Genomic DNA, 16,497 nt, shown 5'->3' on the forward strand with positions numbered 1-16,497 from the left:
GTGTAGTTTAAAAGGTGTTAAAAGTCCATAAATTGTCACTTCACTGTCCTCTGGGGACCCCCCCAAAATCATATGGGGACCCCCCTGGGGGTCCCAACCCACAGGGTGAGAACCACTGGTGTAGAGAACATAACAAGAGAGACTTACACCACTTAAACCCTATACTTGGTTGACCGCAGTCCCTCAGGACTCTAATCTAGTCACTTTTCTGCTTTCGCTCTACTGTTAAATATCTTCGCTGAAAGTAGCCAATCTACAAGCTCACAAAGCATGTGTGCTTGTAGATCTGCTGTTTTCTGCGAGGCTGGGGTTCACGTGGTTAAACAGGGGGGGAGAAATTGAGCTGGAGACGGGACAAGGAGTCGCAGGTCAACCGAGAACAAGCCTCTCCGTTATGAGATGTTTTCCTTCTTCACTCCTTCTCTCTCTGTCTAGTAGCCAGTCTGACGCTCACGTGAACCAGCATGCATGCATAAATACAAACACACACACAAACACACACGCACACACACACACACACACACACACACACACACACACACACACACACACACACACTTGAAATATTTATTCATGTCCACATAAACAGAAGTACAAGAATGCCTTGTACAAAGGACATAAACACACACACACACACACACACACACACACACACACACACACACACACACACACACACACACACACACACACACACACACACACACACACACACACACACACACACACACACACACACACACATAAACATAATACTTCATGTTATATTCCCCTAGGGCTTTTTCTGTTATCCTTTTAACAATCATTGTAAGTCGTACCTCTGTACAAATTGCAAACTGTTAATAAAGTATTCAATCAATCAATCATGGACATTGGACACAATGGTGACAAATGGATAATGATGGAGATGGAGTTTTTGGGGGATGATGAAGGATTGAAGCAGCTGCTTTGTGTTAGATTTGGTTTGGATTCCAAGAAGTAGAAGTTTTATGTTTCTGTGTGATCGGGGGATTCCCACGGAGATACAAGTAAATGGGGGTGGGGCAGGGGGGGGGGGGGGGGCTGAAGAAGGAGATTGTCAGGATATTGAGAAATCTGTGTTGCCGTTGGGTAAAATACATGGATTTGAGGAGGGAAACTATCTGAGATTGTTATTTAAACCAGCCAACCAGCTGGAAGAGACAGAGCAGGGTTGTTGGAGGAGAAGGCTTTAGCTTCAAGGCAGAGGTCTACTGTATGTTGAAATGCAAACATTTAGTAAAGCAGCTCAACCCATAAATACAGCAAACAACTCCATAGTACTTATTATTTATGTAATTGTGTGTGTATATATATATATGTATGCAAAACGCTAACGTGTCATGGCTAAGACAGCCTGAATCAGGGAATATTGTATTTATATTAATACGCAAAGTCAATCTACATGTAAATACCTCATACAGAGTCATAGCAACAGGTGACACGTCACAATCATTGCATTTGTAGCCAGTCCATCAATAATCAGACATAAATAATTCATTTGTCTGGCATAGCCAGAGGATCGGGTACAGTATCTCCGCCTATTTAAATGATTGTATAATGGGCTTGGGCGGCTGGTGAAGGCAACCGACAAAGCTCCGCCTACTGTTTTATTTTTAGGACAAGCCTTTACCACCCTTACCAAACAGACTGAACGTCCCAGTTTAGGAAGGACCACCCTCTGTCCTTTGCATTGGTTCCGCAATGCAGGTTCTTTTTAATCCCTTAAACCCTATACTTTGTTGAGCGGAGTCCATCAAGGCTCTATACTAGCGACTCTTCTATTTTCACACTACACTTAACTTAATTTTTGCTGAAAATGGCAGATCCACAAGCTCACAACGCGTCGCAACAGAATAAGGATGCTGGGGTTTAACCACTTCAACCCCAGCATCCGTATTGTGGGGAAAGCTTTCGCAGAAAATTACCGATCGACAAGCGCGACGCGTTGTAAGCTTGTTGATCGGCTATTTTCAGCAAAAGCTCTCCCCACAATAACAGAAAACTGAAAATACACTAGCATAGAGCCCTGAGGGAGTCCGCTCAACCATTTGGGGTTTAAGTGGTTAAGTGGTTATCTCCAAATTATTGCCACCCACCTCTAGCCCACACAGATGTAGAACGTCACCAGACCTATCAGTAGGCAGAGATCTCTGAATAGACCCCTTATCAGACAACGTTACACAGATAAGAACCAGTATGCGCGCGCGGAGGAAGAATACTTAGGATTTTTTCTTTTTTGAAAAATTCTTGCATTCATTTATTTGATAAATGTTTCATTTATAATGTTTTTTTATTATATTTTTTTGAACAAATGTAAACGCAAAACATGTTTAATCGTGACCCATAAACATGGGTCTGTGATCCAAAAATCGGACCCAGTGTGCGAAACCCTGCCCTAAATGACACTGGGGAAGTTGTCTAAAGATAATGAGCTGGTTAGACTTGTGTTGTTGTGTTTGGCCCATGTGCTGGATTGTGTGTTTTTTAAGTTGCATGTGAGAGCACTCGCATAGCGTCTGGCTGCCTGTGGGTCTTCTTTACAGTATGGGGCAGCGGTCACACTGCGGTCATAAATCAGGCATAACTCCAACCCTAAAGCCTAATCCTAACCACTAAATGTCTAATCCAAACCGTGACCACAACCCGAATCTTCTCCTAATTGTGAGCCTAACTCAAAAAAACAATTTTAACCATAAAATCGCAATGTCTATTTCTCAAATTCTACTATACTTGTGGGAACATTTCTCATAAGTGTGTACACACTGACACACTGACACACACACACACACACACACACACACACACACACACACACACACACACACACACACACACACACACACACACACACACACACACACACACACACACACACACACACACACACACACACACACACACACACACACACACACCTGAACCGCCTCACACCCCATAGAGACTGCACTCATCCTCCCAGCTGTGTGTGATGGTCAACCTTATGCCCCTGTGAGGATGAATGATGTAGGGCCCTATGGTCCCCACCCAGCAGGATAGTTTTGCCACCCCAAGGCTGTTCTGACTGCATCAGGTCTCTCAGTATTTTTTCCACACATTCAACATTAAAGCGGTTAACGCTGAAGATCTCATCCCAGATGATTAAGTTGCTCTCTTTGATTAGTTTAGCCAGAGAGGACTCGGCTTTGATATCACAGACAGAGTCTTCAAAGATGAGTATTGGGATCTTAAATCTTGAACGTGCTGTCCTACCACCCTGTACTTGTCCTGCAATTCCTTACTTCTGTAGTAGTTCATCCGGCCACTTTCTATTTTTGCTGTGCTGATCATAGAAGTATTCGTGTGTAAGTTTTCCTGATTTCAGTACAGTGTTGAAGGAGTTGGTTCTCTGGTGTATATGTAATCTGAAGAATTCTTGAAGAGTAATTTGGTCAGTGGTTGAGTTTGCATTAACCTTCATGATGGGATTATTTATCAATGTTGAAGCCAGCATCTCCATGTGGCAATATTAAGGGATAGGCAGCTGGGTCATACAAAGGGTGGAGTTCATGGATGCGTGTAGTCTGTCTGTGGTTAGGTGCAGCAGCTGTTGTTTTGTACAGTACAACGTCCCTATGCTCTGTCTGGTCTCCTGGTGCTACAATAACCACGTCAGGGACATCAGGGTTAAGGTGACATTTCTTTGCCCCCTGTGAGCCTTTGGCCTTGAAGACCATTTTGAGTTCCTGACTTGGGTTTTCATTGAAGATTTTAGCACCGGTTTGAAAGGACTTTACTAAAGGATTGACTGTCTTTATCTCATCTTGAATCAAGGCCAATGTGTCCTCCGCAATAAGTCCCTCTCCCTTTGCTTGATGAAGTCGGTTCTTAATTTCATTATCTTGATCAAAGACAAAGATTTCTGAGAATGTGGGTTTGTTTGTGCTGTCAGGAAAGATTGCAGATGGAGTAATGTGGTACATCTGGCCACTCATCTTGAATGGCTTTGGTCCTTGTCTTTTGAACTCCACTGTCTTACCAGTGACTTTCTTGGAAGCCATTGATACTAAGCCATTGTACTGCCTGATGTTGTCCATGAATTGCCTGGATTGGTGAGAGTCCCTGTCAAACAGGAATGGCCAGAGTTGGATCCTTCCATACTTGCAACAGGCACGGAAGGACTTGTTACCAACAGGATCTTTTGATGTTTCCCAAGGTAACATGACAGCATAGCATGAATTGCAGACGCTATCCATAGTAGGTGTGTGAAAGTCAACTATTTGTGTGAGTTGCTGTGGACGTGTCCAGGCTCTTCTGAAGTTAGGGTCCTTTTTTATTTTTTGGGTGCTTATCGTGTTGCGCATATATGTTCTTCTGCACGAAGTAAGCGTTTGCGCTTGGCGTCTCGGGTCCGAAAGCCCAGGGATGTTTTTTTCTTCTGTGGCATGGCTTTGTAGATGGTGGTGGAAGCTGTAGTTGTGGTAGAATGGTGGTGGAAGTTGTGGTGGAAGTGTTGCAAACAACACGTGAAATGTGTGTCCTCCACCAGTATGTTAATATGTTTCCACAAATTCCTGAATAATACCTTTAGTGTTCTCTCCTCTGTACTGTGTAGTGTAGTGGAGTAAATTCCTGAATAATACCTGCAGTGGTAGCAGCATCGGAAGTCCTTATATGGTTATGACTGATCATGGTGACATGAGTATGGAAAGTGATGCAGCCAAAAAGAAGGAAAGCTGCTGTGGCTAAAATGTAGTTTTATATTAATTGTACAATATGTAAGTACGTTGAAGGCGAGGAAAGAAGCCAAGGAATTAGCCAGAGCACTGATCAACATATATAAGATAAGATAATATAACTAGAGGTTCGGGCCGCTATGAACACCTACGTCACACCGCCGATCCGACTGATACGCCCATATATGGGCACTGTATCTGTCAGTCCTTGTCACTTTTATGCCCATGTATGGAGATCCCTGATGTCATCAGTATATATGTCAATACATGGGCATGCCCCCTTTTGTGCCCATATATGCCATAACGACATATTGAGGTTAGACATACTCCGTATTTGGGTGTAGCTGCATTGGGATATGGTTATGGCTGAGTCATGGTGATATGAGTGCGACGACGTGGTCCGGCCGGCCGGCCCTTAAGCCAATTTTAATATAGGATGTTTTATTACACAGGTTTTATCATGTAGTCTACATTTGTGGCTCCTTTTGTGTAACCCACTGTTTCTCAGCCTGTTGTTTATCGCAAGTGGGCCCCCAAAACAGTAAGACTTTAGTATGGTACTGTATGTTTTTTTTTAAACCATGATAAATTTACTTTCATTGTGATAAATAGGAACTTTTACTACAAGCCGGAACACAATCGATCGATAATTGCAATAAAGAAGCTCTGAAAAGGCACACGGCCCATCCATAAGACCACTTAACAGGGCAGCCTTTCACCGTGTTAAGATTTTCAAGGCGGCCCTGATCCAGAAAAGGTTGAGAACCATGCACGATCCTGTTAGAGTGTGTGTGTGTGTGTGTGTGTGTGTGTGTGTGTGTGTGTGTGTGTGTGTGTGTGTGTGTGTGTGTGTGTGTGTGTGTGTGTGTGTGGGTGGTTGGTTGCGTTTTTGAAGAGATTGGTCAGCATAATAAATAGCATCACCCTTTCTTCGCCCCAGTGGTGGTTTCCTGTTTTGGCAGGAAATCAATACCACTTGTTATGTTTTGGAATCCATTTAGATTTTTCCATTTCGTGTAATATATGAATTTATTTTGATAATACCAGCAGAAAATAATAGTAGCTTTGAAGGCAGTAAGGGGGGTCATACATCCCAGCAGGTTTTAGAGCCAGGGGTTTATGTATGATTATGAATATTAATGGATTCAGTCAGGGTGAATCCTTTACATGCTGTGTGCGTGCGTGCGTGCGTGCGTGCGTGCGTGCGTGCGTGCGTGCGTGCGTGCGTGCGTGCGTGCGTGCGTGCGTGCGTGCGTGCGTGCGTGCGTGTGTCTGCGCTCTCTTTCCTTCTCTTTTTCTCCCCTCTCTGACCTTTGTGACCCAAAGCTGCTGTGCATAAAGCCATGCTCAGCTCATGGTATGCTCTTGTTTACGCTTTTGTTTTTTTCATACAGATATTCACACTGAGGCAGTACAGGCAGCTCTGGCAAAACATAAGGAGGAAAAGATGCCGATGCCAACTAAACGCCGGTCCACCTATGTCCAGTCTCCCATCGAGACCCGCACTCCACCAGGTAATACTGAACTGCTTCCTCTCAGGGATTGACACGACTACTTTCACAAATGACTTTAATCCATTAAGACCTGAAGCTGATTCTACAAATGTCTTCTAAATCCCAACAGGTTTCTGAAAAATGCATGTTTCTATATCAGTGGTGCTCAAACTTTTTGATGTCAAGGAAAAAAACATGTTGTTCCAGGGACCCCCAGAAGCAAAGATTTGAGTTAAAAATGTTCGCTTAAAAAGAATATAAATATATGAATTTGCACACATTTTCTCGATTTTTCAAAAATAGCAGATCTACAAGCTCGTAGTGCGGCACTCGATTTGTAGGTCAATAGCCGACTTACAAGTTTATCAAGCTTAGCAGATCTAAGCTTGTACTGTAGATCTGCTATTTTTGGCGAATGTTTCCCTAGAATAGGGATGCTGGGGTTCAAGTGCATAAATCCCATCCTCATTTCTCTCTCTCTCTCTCTCTCCCTCTCTCCCTCAGACTCTTCATCGGGTTCTGAAGATGAGGGCAGTGGGTCCAGTGGTGCTCCTCCGCCTGAGGTCAGCCCCGACCTGCAGAGTCCTGACTCCTGGATCAACCGCTCCGTCCAGGGCTCCTCCACGTCCTCCTCGGCCTCCTCCACCTTGTCCCATGGCGACGGCAAGCCGCAGCCTCAGATCCAGCACCAGCCACAGCCCCAGTCTCAGCATCAAGCCCAGCCTCAGTATAAGCCCCAGTACCAGCCCCAATACCAGCCCCAATACCAGCCCCAGTATCCACCACAGCACCAAACACAGCGGCAACCACAGCACCAACCACAGCAGCAACCACAGCGCCAACCACAGCAGCAGCAACCACAGCGCCAACCACAGCAGCAACCACAGCACCCGTCCCAAACACAAGTTGTGGCAGATATGCTGGCTCACGCTCGCATCGGTGAGAGACCCATAATAGGTAATAGCTTCCTGGTTGTCGCAGACTGTTTCAGGCTGTTAAAAATAACACTGCTGTCCTGAACTTTATAGCCTCAGTGAACTTCCTGTTTGTAGCTGCCCTGGGAAATGACATCAGAGAGTATCAGAGATACCATTGTTCATTATTAATTAGCTAACCTACAACAAATGTCCATAGTGGGATGTTCTTTTTCTATATATTTTTTTTTTATTACAAATGGTGTAAACAGCTGAGCTGACATGATGTTGACAAGGGTCTGACATGCATCCTAGCTACAGTAGTGTTGAAACCGTTTATTATATTCATGGGTAATACTACTGTTACTACTACTGCTGCAGCTGCTTCTAGAGGTACTGCTTTTTTCTGTGACTTATGTACTGAAATGCACCGTTACCTTTTGAAACTGCAAGACAAAAGTATTTCACGACTAATTAATAAAAACTAATTGCATGAGTTTCCCATGGTCCTCAGAGAACAGTGGCCCCCCTCCTGATGTGACCGCTGTGGCCCAAGCCACGGTCAGAGGCCCCAGGGTGGACCTGACCTCCAATAATGTGGTCCGAGGTATGAGCCGTGGACAGAGCCGCTCCAGCATGATGGAGACTGCTGACGGTAATGACAGTTTACTACTTTTGTGTTGTTGTGTGTCTGTCCGTTCATGTGAGTGTTTGTCTGAGGGTGTGTGTCTGCTAGAGACACAGACACAGTCTAAATCTTCACTCAGTCTTCTACCAAGATGTAATCAACATTTCTAATGATGTGCTCACAGATCATTAATCAAACTTTACCGCTTTCTTTTCTTCTGATCTTTTCACGCCCTGACTCACGTTTAATTTTACTGGCAATTTAGGACGAGGTAATCTCCAGAGTAAGGAAACTCCCTATTGCATATTGTCTGTAGCCTCCTGTCTGTGCTGTTCTTCCCTTACAAATGTCCCTTCTGTTTCAACTGTGTGATTCTTCAAATGTTATGAAACCAGGTCAACTCCACGCACAAAATGAACCCTTGTGTGTTTTCCCAGGTGAAAAAAAATAAACCTAACCCCCACCTCTCACTGCCTGTCATCCTAGCGTTGAGGCAGCCATGGTCTGCTGCTTTCCATTTGCTAAAAGTCATGAACTTCAGTCAATGCGAAAGCTTGAAACCAATCAGAAATATGTACAGACTTGTGGGTTTTGGAATGAGGAGCAGCAGACTGTGAGATGCTCAGAGGTCCTTCCACCATCAGATGTGTCTAGAGTAGACTGCACCCACTGTGGATTTCTGTCAGACCGACAGTGTTGTGTGGACCAGGGCATGTGTGACTGTACGTTACCTCCCATCCCTAACCCCCTCACCTTCTTGTAGGGGTGCCTGTCAACAGCAGGGTGTCCACTAAGATCCAGCAGCTCCTCGCTACGCTCAAGAGGCCCAAACGTCCCGAACTGAGCGAGTTCTTCACAGATGATGCTGAGGAGATAGTGGAAGGTGAGAGAAATTATTCCGATTGATTAATTCCTGTTGAAGATCGAAACGTTGAAAGTGGCAATAAAAACCGTGGAACTGAGAGCCAGTGTGCAGACTTTATTTCACGTAACATTCCAACACAGCTACACAGTAAAATCCCCAGAGTTTAATTAACTCTGAGAATATTGCTGTGTAGAACTGCATTTCTACCATGTTGATGTATATAATTAAAACAAAACTTATGTGTGCTTCGCTGATCCTCTCTCTCTCTCTCCCTCTTTTATTCTTTCTCTCCCTGTCTGTCCCTCCAACAGTACCCGCGCCAGACCCCAACACACCCAAGCCCGAAGGCCGTCAGATCATGCCAGTGAAAGGGGAGCCCTTGGGCGTGGTCAGTAACTGGCCCCCAGCTTTGCAGGCAGCTTTGGCTCGTTGGGGGGCCACACAGAGCAAAAGCCCTGCGCTCACTGCACTGGACATTACTGGAAAACCCCTCTATACGCTGACCTACGGTGAGACGTCTAACACATTTGTTCACGATAATAAGCTACTGTAGAAAGATTTCTCTCAGTAGAATGCATACCTCCACCAACACTATGCAATTGTCAGGGCACTTGAAATATGACAGATTATGTCATTTTTATAGATTATCTCTTGTCTCTGTGTTTCATGAAAATCCATGTTATTTTGCTAATAGGACAAACAGAATGGGGTGAAAACAGAACCCCCTTTCGTCTTTCATGTATACAGTACCTCCTATCCAATTCTCCACATTATCTGATGTCCAACAGGGAAGCTGTGGAGTCGCAGTGTGAAACTGGCCTACACACTCCTGAACAGACTGGGCACCAAAAACGAACAGATCCTCAAGCCCGGAGATAAGGTGAGGAAACATGAGATCATCGAAGAGCTCCCCCATCATAAATCTCCCAATAACCAATGAAACCCTACATTACACCTCGTAATACTTTGTCATACGATGAATAGTGACATACTGTGCTTCAATGAAACCAAAACTGATGATGCTGATACATCCGAGATGCTGGTCAAGTTTAAAGAGTTTCCTAATGTCTGCTAGTAACAGACACAAGTTAACAAACTGGCACCCTGGTAGAGTGATGACCGCCGTGAGCATGAAAAATTGATACATTGTGATCTAGGTATTCGTTTAAAACTAAATAAAAATGCACTCAACTATGATAAAGATCTTGTGATTCGAGCGGTATATAGTATATACCACCATATAAAGCTAGATACTCTTATGCAGGCAAGTTTGATGAAATTATGCAAATAATTGTTGACACTGGTTTTGAAAATAATTATTTTCTAATCTGTGGTGATATGAATGCCGTTCACAAGAAAGGGATGATGATGTTCTAGCTAATAAATGGAACCCAGATGAAAACTTTGGTGAAAATGATTGAAGATCAGAAAATCAGCTGATGTACACACAGAGACTATTTGATTGGCCAAGCTTTGTGTGATGTAGTACTCTGATTAGCACTACTACATTAAAATATAGTTGTGAAGGCTGCATAGTGGCCTGAACATCTTGTTTTATTGTACAATGTCAAAGAGGAGCCATTTACTTTAACATGTCCCACTATGGGTTATGCTCATTACTGTAGGTGGCGCTAGTGTTTCCCAACAGTGACCCGGGGATGTTCTGGGTGGCCTTCTACGGTTGCCTGTTGGCCGAGGTCATCCCTGTTCCTATTGAGGTCCCACTCTCTCGTAAGGTAAGATGCAGTGTTGCCAGGTATTTGTATTATAAGCGACTTTGAGCTTGTTTTGATGTAAAGTTGCTTTTTTGCTTGTTTCTAAAGTGTAGTTGCTTATTTGGGCTTGCTTCCTAATGTTGTTTAAACCAGTGGTTCTCAAACATTTTCTTGTCAAGGACCCCAAAATGAATATGAATTTGTCCATAGACCCATATCTGAAAATATTTGTGCCAGGGACCCCAGTACCAGATTTGTGTTGTTGAAATGTTTGGGAAAATATTAAAAAATGTTTCGCTTTCAAAAAAAAGATTTGTTTGAAAATAGCAGATCTACAAGCTCACAACAAGCTTGTAGATCGTCTATTTTCGTGCTCATTTGGCCTATAGTCGCTTCTTTTGGGCTTGTTTTCATAGACTTGATTGCTTGTTTCTCTCGCAAAATCTGGCAACACTGGTAAGAAGGCACTGGTGATGAAGGTGCACTGATGGCGTCTTTGCGCAAGTATTGAATTCCTCTGTGTTTTGGCTGTTTCTTCAGGATGCAGGTAGCAGCCAAGTGGGATTTCTTCTGGGCAGCTGCGGTGTGGGCCTGGCTCTGACCAGTGAGGTCTGTCTGAAGGGACTACCCAAGACGCCCACTGGAGAAATACTACAGTTTAAAGGTCAGAATCTGTTTACAGGATATGAATAATACCTAAATGATATATTTAAAATTAAAGCTATACACTATGTCACTTTTTTATGTGAGTAATATTCTGAAAAACATATGTTATATCAGTGGTGCTCAAACTTTTTTATGTCAAGGACCCCCAAAATTATGTGTATTTGGCCGCGGACCCCCATCTGAAAATGTTGTTATTTTGTTTCAGGGATCCCTAGAAGCAAAGATTTTAGTTAAATTTTTTCGCTTTAAGAAATGTATATATTCAAAGATTTGCTAAAATGTTCACGATTTTCCAAAAATAATAATCAATTAATGTGCTATATATAGAACTAAAATCTAAAATGACACAGATGCTTTCCCGGTTTTAATGGGTCAACTCAGTGGTAAAAATGTCAGCACTTACGCTCGAATCTTGGGTAAGACATGAAAGTTAGAGTGCAGCTTTAACGTGATTATAATTTTTTTAAAACTTGTTTTATCCAACAATGTATCAAAGAGGAGAGTGCTGGATTGCAATCTTTTCTTTAAGTGTTTATAAAAACAGCCATGGTTCTCTCCCTTGAGAGCACACGTACGTCTTGCAGAAACAAAGTTCAGCAAGGTAATAAGAACAAACTGATGTCATTGCGGAGAAAATGAACAAAACGCACTGCCTTGCTGAAGTACTTTTCAGCAGTTATTGCACCTCCAAGAATTTCTTAGCCAAACATCATCGCTATAGACACAGATGCAAACATCATCGTGTGTGATTGGTCCGAAATTAAATGTGCGCTTCATTGAAGGTGATTCATTTTGGTTTATATCCGTAATCAGATACAGGTTGCAAAATCACTGTTCCAGCACTGTATAAAGTGAGCGGGGTCTAATGTTCAGCACTCAAAGCAGAGCCTTATCGAGTATAAAACAATTGAGTCTGCTGAGATTTTTTTGTGGTGTCGGCAACCGAAAATAAAAACATTTTGGGACCACATTTCTTTTGTTTATTTATTTATTTTTTACATCAGAGCAACCATTTATTTTGTTCAGCAATTTGGCTTACAGTGTAAGGACATACACAGTTTTTGCCTGCATGTGCCTGCAGGCTCTTGATGACAACATAAACATTTAAACAAATCATAAGTGCGCTTTGACCTTTTCTACAGCACAGATTGCCAACCGAAAATAATTTGACTTCTTTTGAAGTATGCTGTATGCTAGGGATGGGCAATATTATCGATATCGCGATATATCGCAATACTTTATTTCGCGATAATGTATCGATACTCCAGTATCGATATTGCGTTTTTTTTGAAAAAAATAAATATATATATTTTTTTCTTTCTTTTTCAGATACAGGCTTTATGAAAAACATTCAAAGAACCTATCACAGATCTGCAGCTACTCAATATGTAGTATATATATATCTCTGCTGTCCAGCCAGAAACTGCTAACTCCAAAACGCTCATTGTTCAGGAAACGCAAAAACAAAATATACGTTTTTCAGGAAATGAAGAAAACCTTATATTTTTAAAACAAAGCAATACTGCCTCATCAAAGTTGGTATAGTGACTTTATATATTGTCAGATACTTGCATGTGTCATTATATTATCAACACTTTAACCAAATCGCGGGTAAATCAACACTTTACCCAGCGCAAGTGGAGTTAGCAGTTTCAGACGAGCAGAAATCAAGCTGAAGTGGAGTTAGGTGTCCAAACAACAGTAGCTCCACTCGCTGCTGAGGGAGAGGTTTCAAAAGGGTACAAATTCTCAAAAGCTAACAATGGATCTCCAAGCTCACAATGCATCACAACAACGTGTGAATTAATGCCCTGATGCTTCATGCCACTTATTATATAGGCCTACAATAATAAACAGGACTTTAAATATTACAATAACTTCTGCAAAGAGGTAGTAGAATAGCGCGACAGAAATGCTATGAACGCCTTTCTTCTTGTCACATTGCTCTCCTCATTAAACACTTAATAGATTTTAGAAATATAATTACTTGTTTTCATAACATTAGCGTCAGTGCTAAGTTTGATAAACAGGTACACTGCATAGTTTTAACAGACTACGGGGAGCTTGTTTACGTGGTCCTCCTCCTCGTTCACTGCGCAACGCGCTCTACTCATGCTGTTGAAAAGCAGCGCTGTAGAGGAGAGGGGGGAGTTGTTTGTTTTTGACGGACAGTTTGAGGATCCAATGGAGTTGGGAGTTTTCGTCAGAGGCGCTTTTTAATACTTTTCATTGGTTCAAATGTTTTGATATTTTACACAGACCTAAAGGGTGTTCAATAGCCTTGATTTATGAAAAAAAAAACTGAAAATGGAGTTAGCTGGTCCTGGCTGGACACCGACGATATACAATATTTAGTTGTGATATATGTATATATCGCAATATATCGCAATATATCGCAATATGTATCGTATCGCAATATGTATCGTATCGCAATATATCGTTATATCGCAATATATCGCAATATATGGCAATATATATCGCAATAATATCGCAATACTGTATGTATCGTATCGCAATATATCGTATCGTGACCCAAGTATCGTGATGCGTATCGCAATATAATCGTATCGTCACCCAAGTATCGTAATACGTATCGTATCGTGAGATTGTTGCCAATACCCATCCCTACTGTATGCTGTATTTATAATTATGTATACATTTTGCAAACTTGAAAACTTAATGAATGTCATAAATGTATGGGATTCTTCATTGTTTGTCCCATGGTCTTTTGGGTTTGATAGGCTGGCCTCGGCTAAAGTGGGTGGTGACAGACTCCAAGTATCTGACCAAGCCCGGCAAGGACTGGCAGCCACATATACCTACAGCCAACACTGACCCTGCATATATAGAGGTAAGACTACTGTGTCCGTATGCATGTCTGTATGTTGTATGTACAGTATATTTGTATTGCACTGTGTGTATGTAGAGTATGACTGTATGTAGCAGTGGTTATCAAACTTTTCAATTTCAAGGACCCCCGTAACTCTTTCTAAGTTACAACAGCATTGTTCTTGTGAATTTTCTAATTGCTTGTGCTGTCCCTTTGTGTAGTACAAGGCCAACAAAGAGGGCACAGTAATGGGTGTGGCTGTGTCTAAAGTAGCCATGTTGACCCACTGCCAAGCACTGACCCAGGCCTGCAACTACTGTGAAGGTGAGGATACTGTAGATGGAGAGAGGTGGGAGGAGAGGTAATGTGGTTGACCTGAATGACTGCTGTTTCGTTCAAACCCTGATAATACCTGTGTCTATGTCCTCAGGAGAGACACTCGTGAATGTCCTGGACTTTAAGAAGGACATGGGTCTATGGCATGGAGTTCTCACTGTGAGTTAACATGCACATGCCTACATACTGCCTACTGTAATACAAGTTGTAGAAATAAAATCACTCAATGTTTCTTCTCGATACAATGTTATCATTACACTCTACTTTAACCACAGCTTGATAGCATTCCCATTCAATTGTTGTTGTTTTGTTTTTCCCCCCATTTTTCTCCCCAATTTGGTCGTTATGACAATTAATTCCACCCACCCGACAAACTTTCTCTTGGCCACTCATTTCTTTAAATTATTGTTTGCACTTAGCAACTACTATGTACTTCATGATTTATTTTCCCTTTTATTTAACTAACTCGTTTTTTATGTGATATAAACTTAAAAAATGTTTGCTGATTACATAAGGATTCAATTTTGTATTTAATGACTTTTTTGTATATTTTTTAGAAACTTTTAGAACACAACATTCTTACATTGACTGCTATTATCATTGTCGATATAGTGTATACACCACAATGATACAGTTTCAGAGGGGAAAGGTTGGAAATATTATCCAAGGAACAAAGTAGCACAAGAAGTGCATCAGCATTTCAATAACGCCCTGAGGAAGGGACAACGTCGAAATGCACTGTTGCTATTTTAACATTCTGTTTGCCTTCTAAATAAAGGCTTTTTTTAATGCAATAAGCCCCGGGCCAAGTCCCTTCCTTTTTGATGTTCCTCTATCCTGTCCATCTTTTTCCACCACTCATCCATGCTTAATCCACCCAGTAATTCAAAATTCACAAAATCAGATTCTGAAAACAATTTATTTGCAGCAGTAATACTGAAGTAATGCTGTCAGCACAGACATGTGTTCATAGAGCAATGGTTCTCTTTTTATGTCAAGAACCCCCATATATGTGTTTGGCCACGGACCCCAATTTGAAATAATTTTGTGCCAGGGACCCCCATAAGCGAAGATTTGTTCAGATCTGTCAAAAAAATCTAAAAATATCAAATCTACATGCTCACATCGAATCACCACGCGTTCTGATCTTGTAGGTCAGCTATTTTTGAATTGCTGACAAATGTAATTGGGCTTAAGTTCCTCATTATTATCCATTTTATAATATTATATTACCTAGTGTTGTGCCTGGCCCTAGATTCTAGTGCTCCTAACCACAGAAGTACAATTTCCCTTTGTTTTTGGAAATCCTATATTGTATTAGTTCTCTAATGAGTTATTTGTCTGCAGGCTGTGATGAACAGGGTTCATACCATCAGCGTTCCCTATGCTGTAATGAAGGCCTGTCCTCTGTCCTGGGTGCAGAGAGTCCATTTCCATAAAGGTGACTTGCACTGTTCTCCGTAGCATTTAATTCAGTGACTTTGGATTTGCGTTCCAGCAAGTTATGTGGCCATCATGTTCTCCCGCAGCTCGTATAGCGTTGGTGAAGTGCCGTGACCTGCACTGGGCCATGATGGCCCATAGGGAACAGAGAGACACCAGCCTGGCGTCACTGCGTATGCTCATAGTTGCCGACGGTGCTAACCCCTGTGAGTACTTGGAACGGAACCTTGAGCTTGCTAAAATCACATCTCTTAAAAACGCATTAGATATGAGATGCAATAAATTGAGTGTGGTGTCTCTCTCTCTCTCTCTCTCTCTCTCTCTCTCTCTCTCTCTCTCTCTCTCTCTCTCTCTCTCTCTCTCTCTCTCCCACCTCCAGGGTCAGTGTCATCCTGTGATGCCTTCCTGTGTGTGTTCCAGTCCCATGGGCTGAAGCCTGAGGTCATCTGTCCCTGTGCTACCTCCCCTGAGGCCATGACAGTGGCCATACGCAGGTACAAACACTGACACACTTACTACTAGACATTTTGTCATAGCGGTGTAGTGTAGCAAATATACACAGGCGGGGACAGATGGACAGCTGAACGGACAGATGGGATGGGTGCAGGCAGGGGTAGACGCTGTTCAAGTGGATGTAGGAGACGGCTTGTTTATGTTTGTTTACGTCCACTCCCGTGTAGACCAGGAGTGCCTGGCACACCACTTCCCGCCCGTGCCATCCTCTCCATGACCGGACTGAGCCATGGGGTGATCCGGGTCAACACGGAGGACAAAAACTCTGCCCTCACAGTGCAGGATGTGGGCCATGTGATGCCTGGAGGTGAGGATGGAGAGAAGATTGAAAGAAGAAGAGAAAGAAATAACTAGAAATGGG

At 42.5% G+C, this 16,497-nt stretch overlaps 1 protein-coding gene across 2 annotated transcripts in view; it reads left to right on the top strand.

Annotated features, from left to right (window-relative positions):
• Nucleotides 1-16,497, top strand: part of dip2bb (disco-interacting protein 2 homolog Bb) — a 53,438-nt gene that overhangs the window by 22,321 nt on the left and 14,620 nt on the right. Inside the window, exons 4-18 of one of the 2 annotated variants that reach the window (XM_084062760.1) lie at nt 6,128-6,247; nt 6,731-7,183; nt 7,655-7,795; nt 8,532-8,651; nt 8,945-9,142; nt 9,422-9,513; nt 10,259-10,369; nt 10,889-11,012; nt 13,756-13,865; nt 14,066-14,168; nt 14,275-14,339; nt 15,528-15,621; nt 15,710-15,829; nt 16,003-16,117; nt 16,304-16,443. In XM_084062760.1, coding sequence (XP_083918886.1) covers nt 6,128-6,247; nt 6,731-7,183; nt 7,655-7,795; nt 8,532-8,651; nt 8,945-9,142; nt 9,422-9,513; nt 10,259-10,369; nt 10,889-11,012; nt 13,756-13,865; nt 14,066-14,168; nt 14,275-14,339; nt 15,528-15,621; nt 15,710-15,829; nt 16,003-16,117; nt 16,304-16,443 — 2,106 coding nt within the window. The remainder of the gene's footprint in view (nt 1-6,127; nt 6,248-6,730; nt 7,184-7,654; nt 7,796-8,531; nt 8,652-8,944; nt 9,143-9,421; nt 9,514-10,258; nt 10,370-10,888; nt 11,013-13,755; nt 13,866-14,065; nt 14,169-14,274; nt 14,340-15,527; nt 15,622-15,709; nt 15,830-16,002; nt 16,118-16,303; nt 16,444-16,497) is intronic. The other variant, XM_084062761.1, reaches the window with a different exon arrangement.

This window comes from Gymnoscopelus microlampas (genome assembly GCF_963454915.1).
Source record: "Gymnoscopelus microlampas genome assembly, chromosome: 7".
NCBI classification, from domain to species: domain Eukaryota; kingdom Metazoa; phylum Chordata; class Actinopteri; order Myctophiformes; family Myctophidae; genus Gymnoscopelus; species Gymnoscopelus microlampas.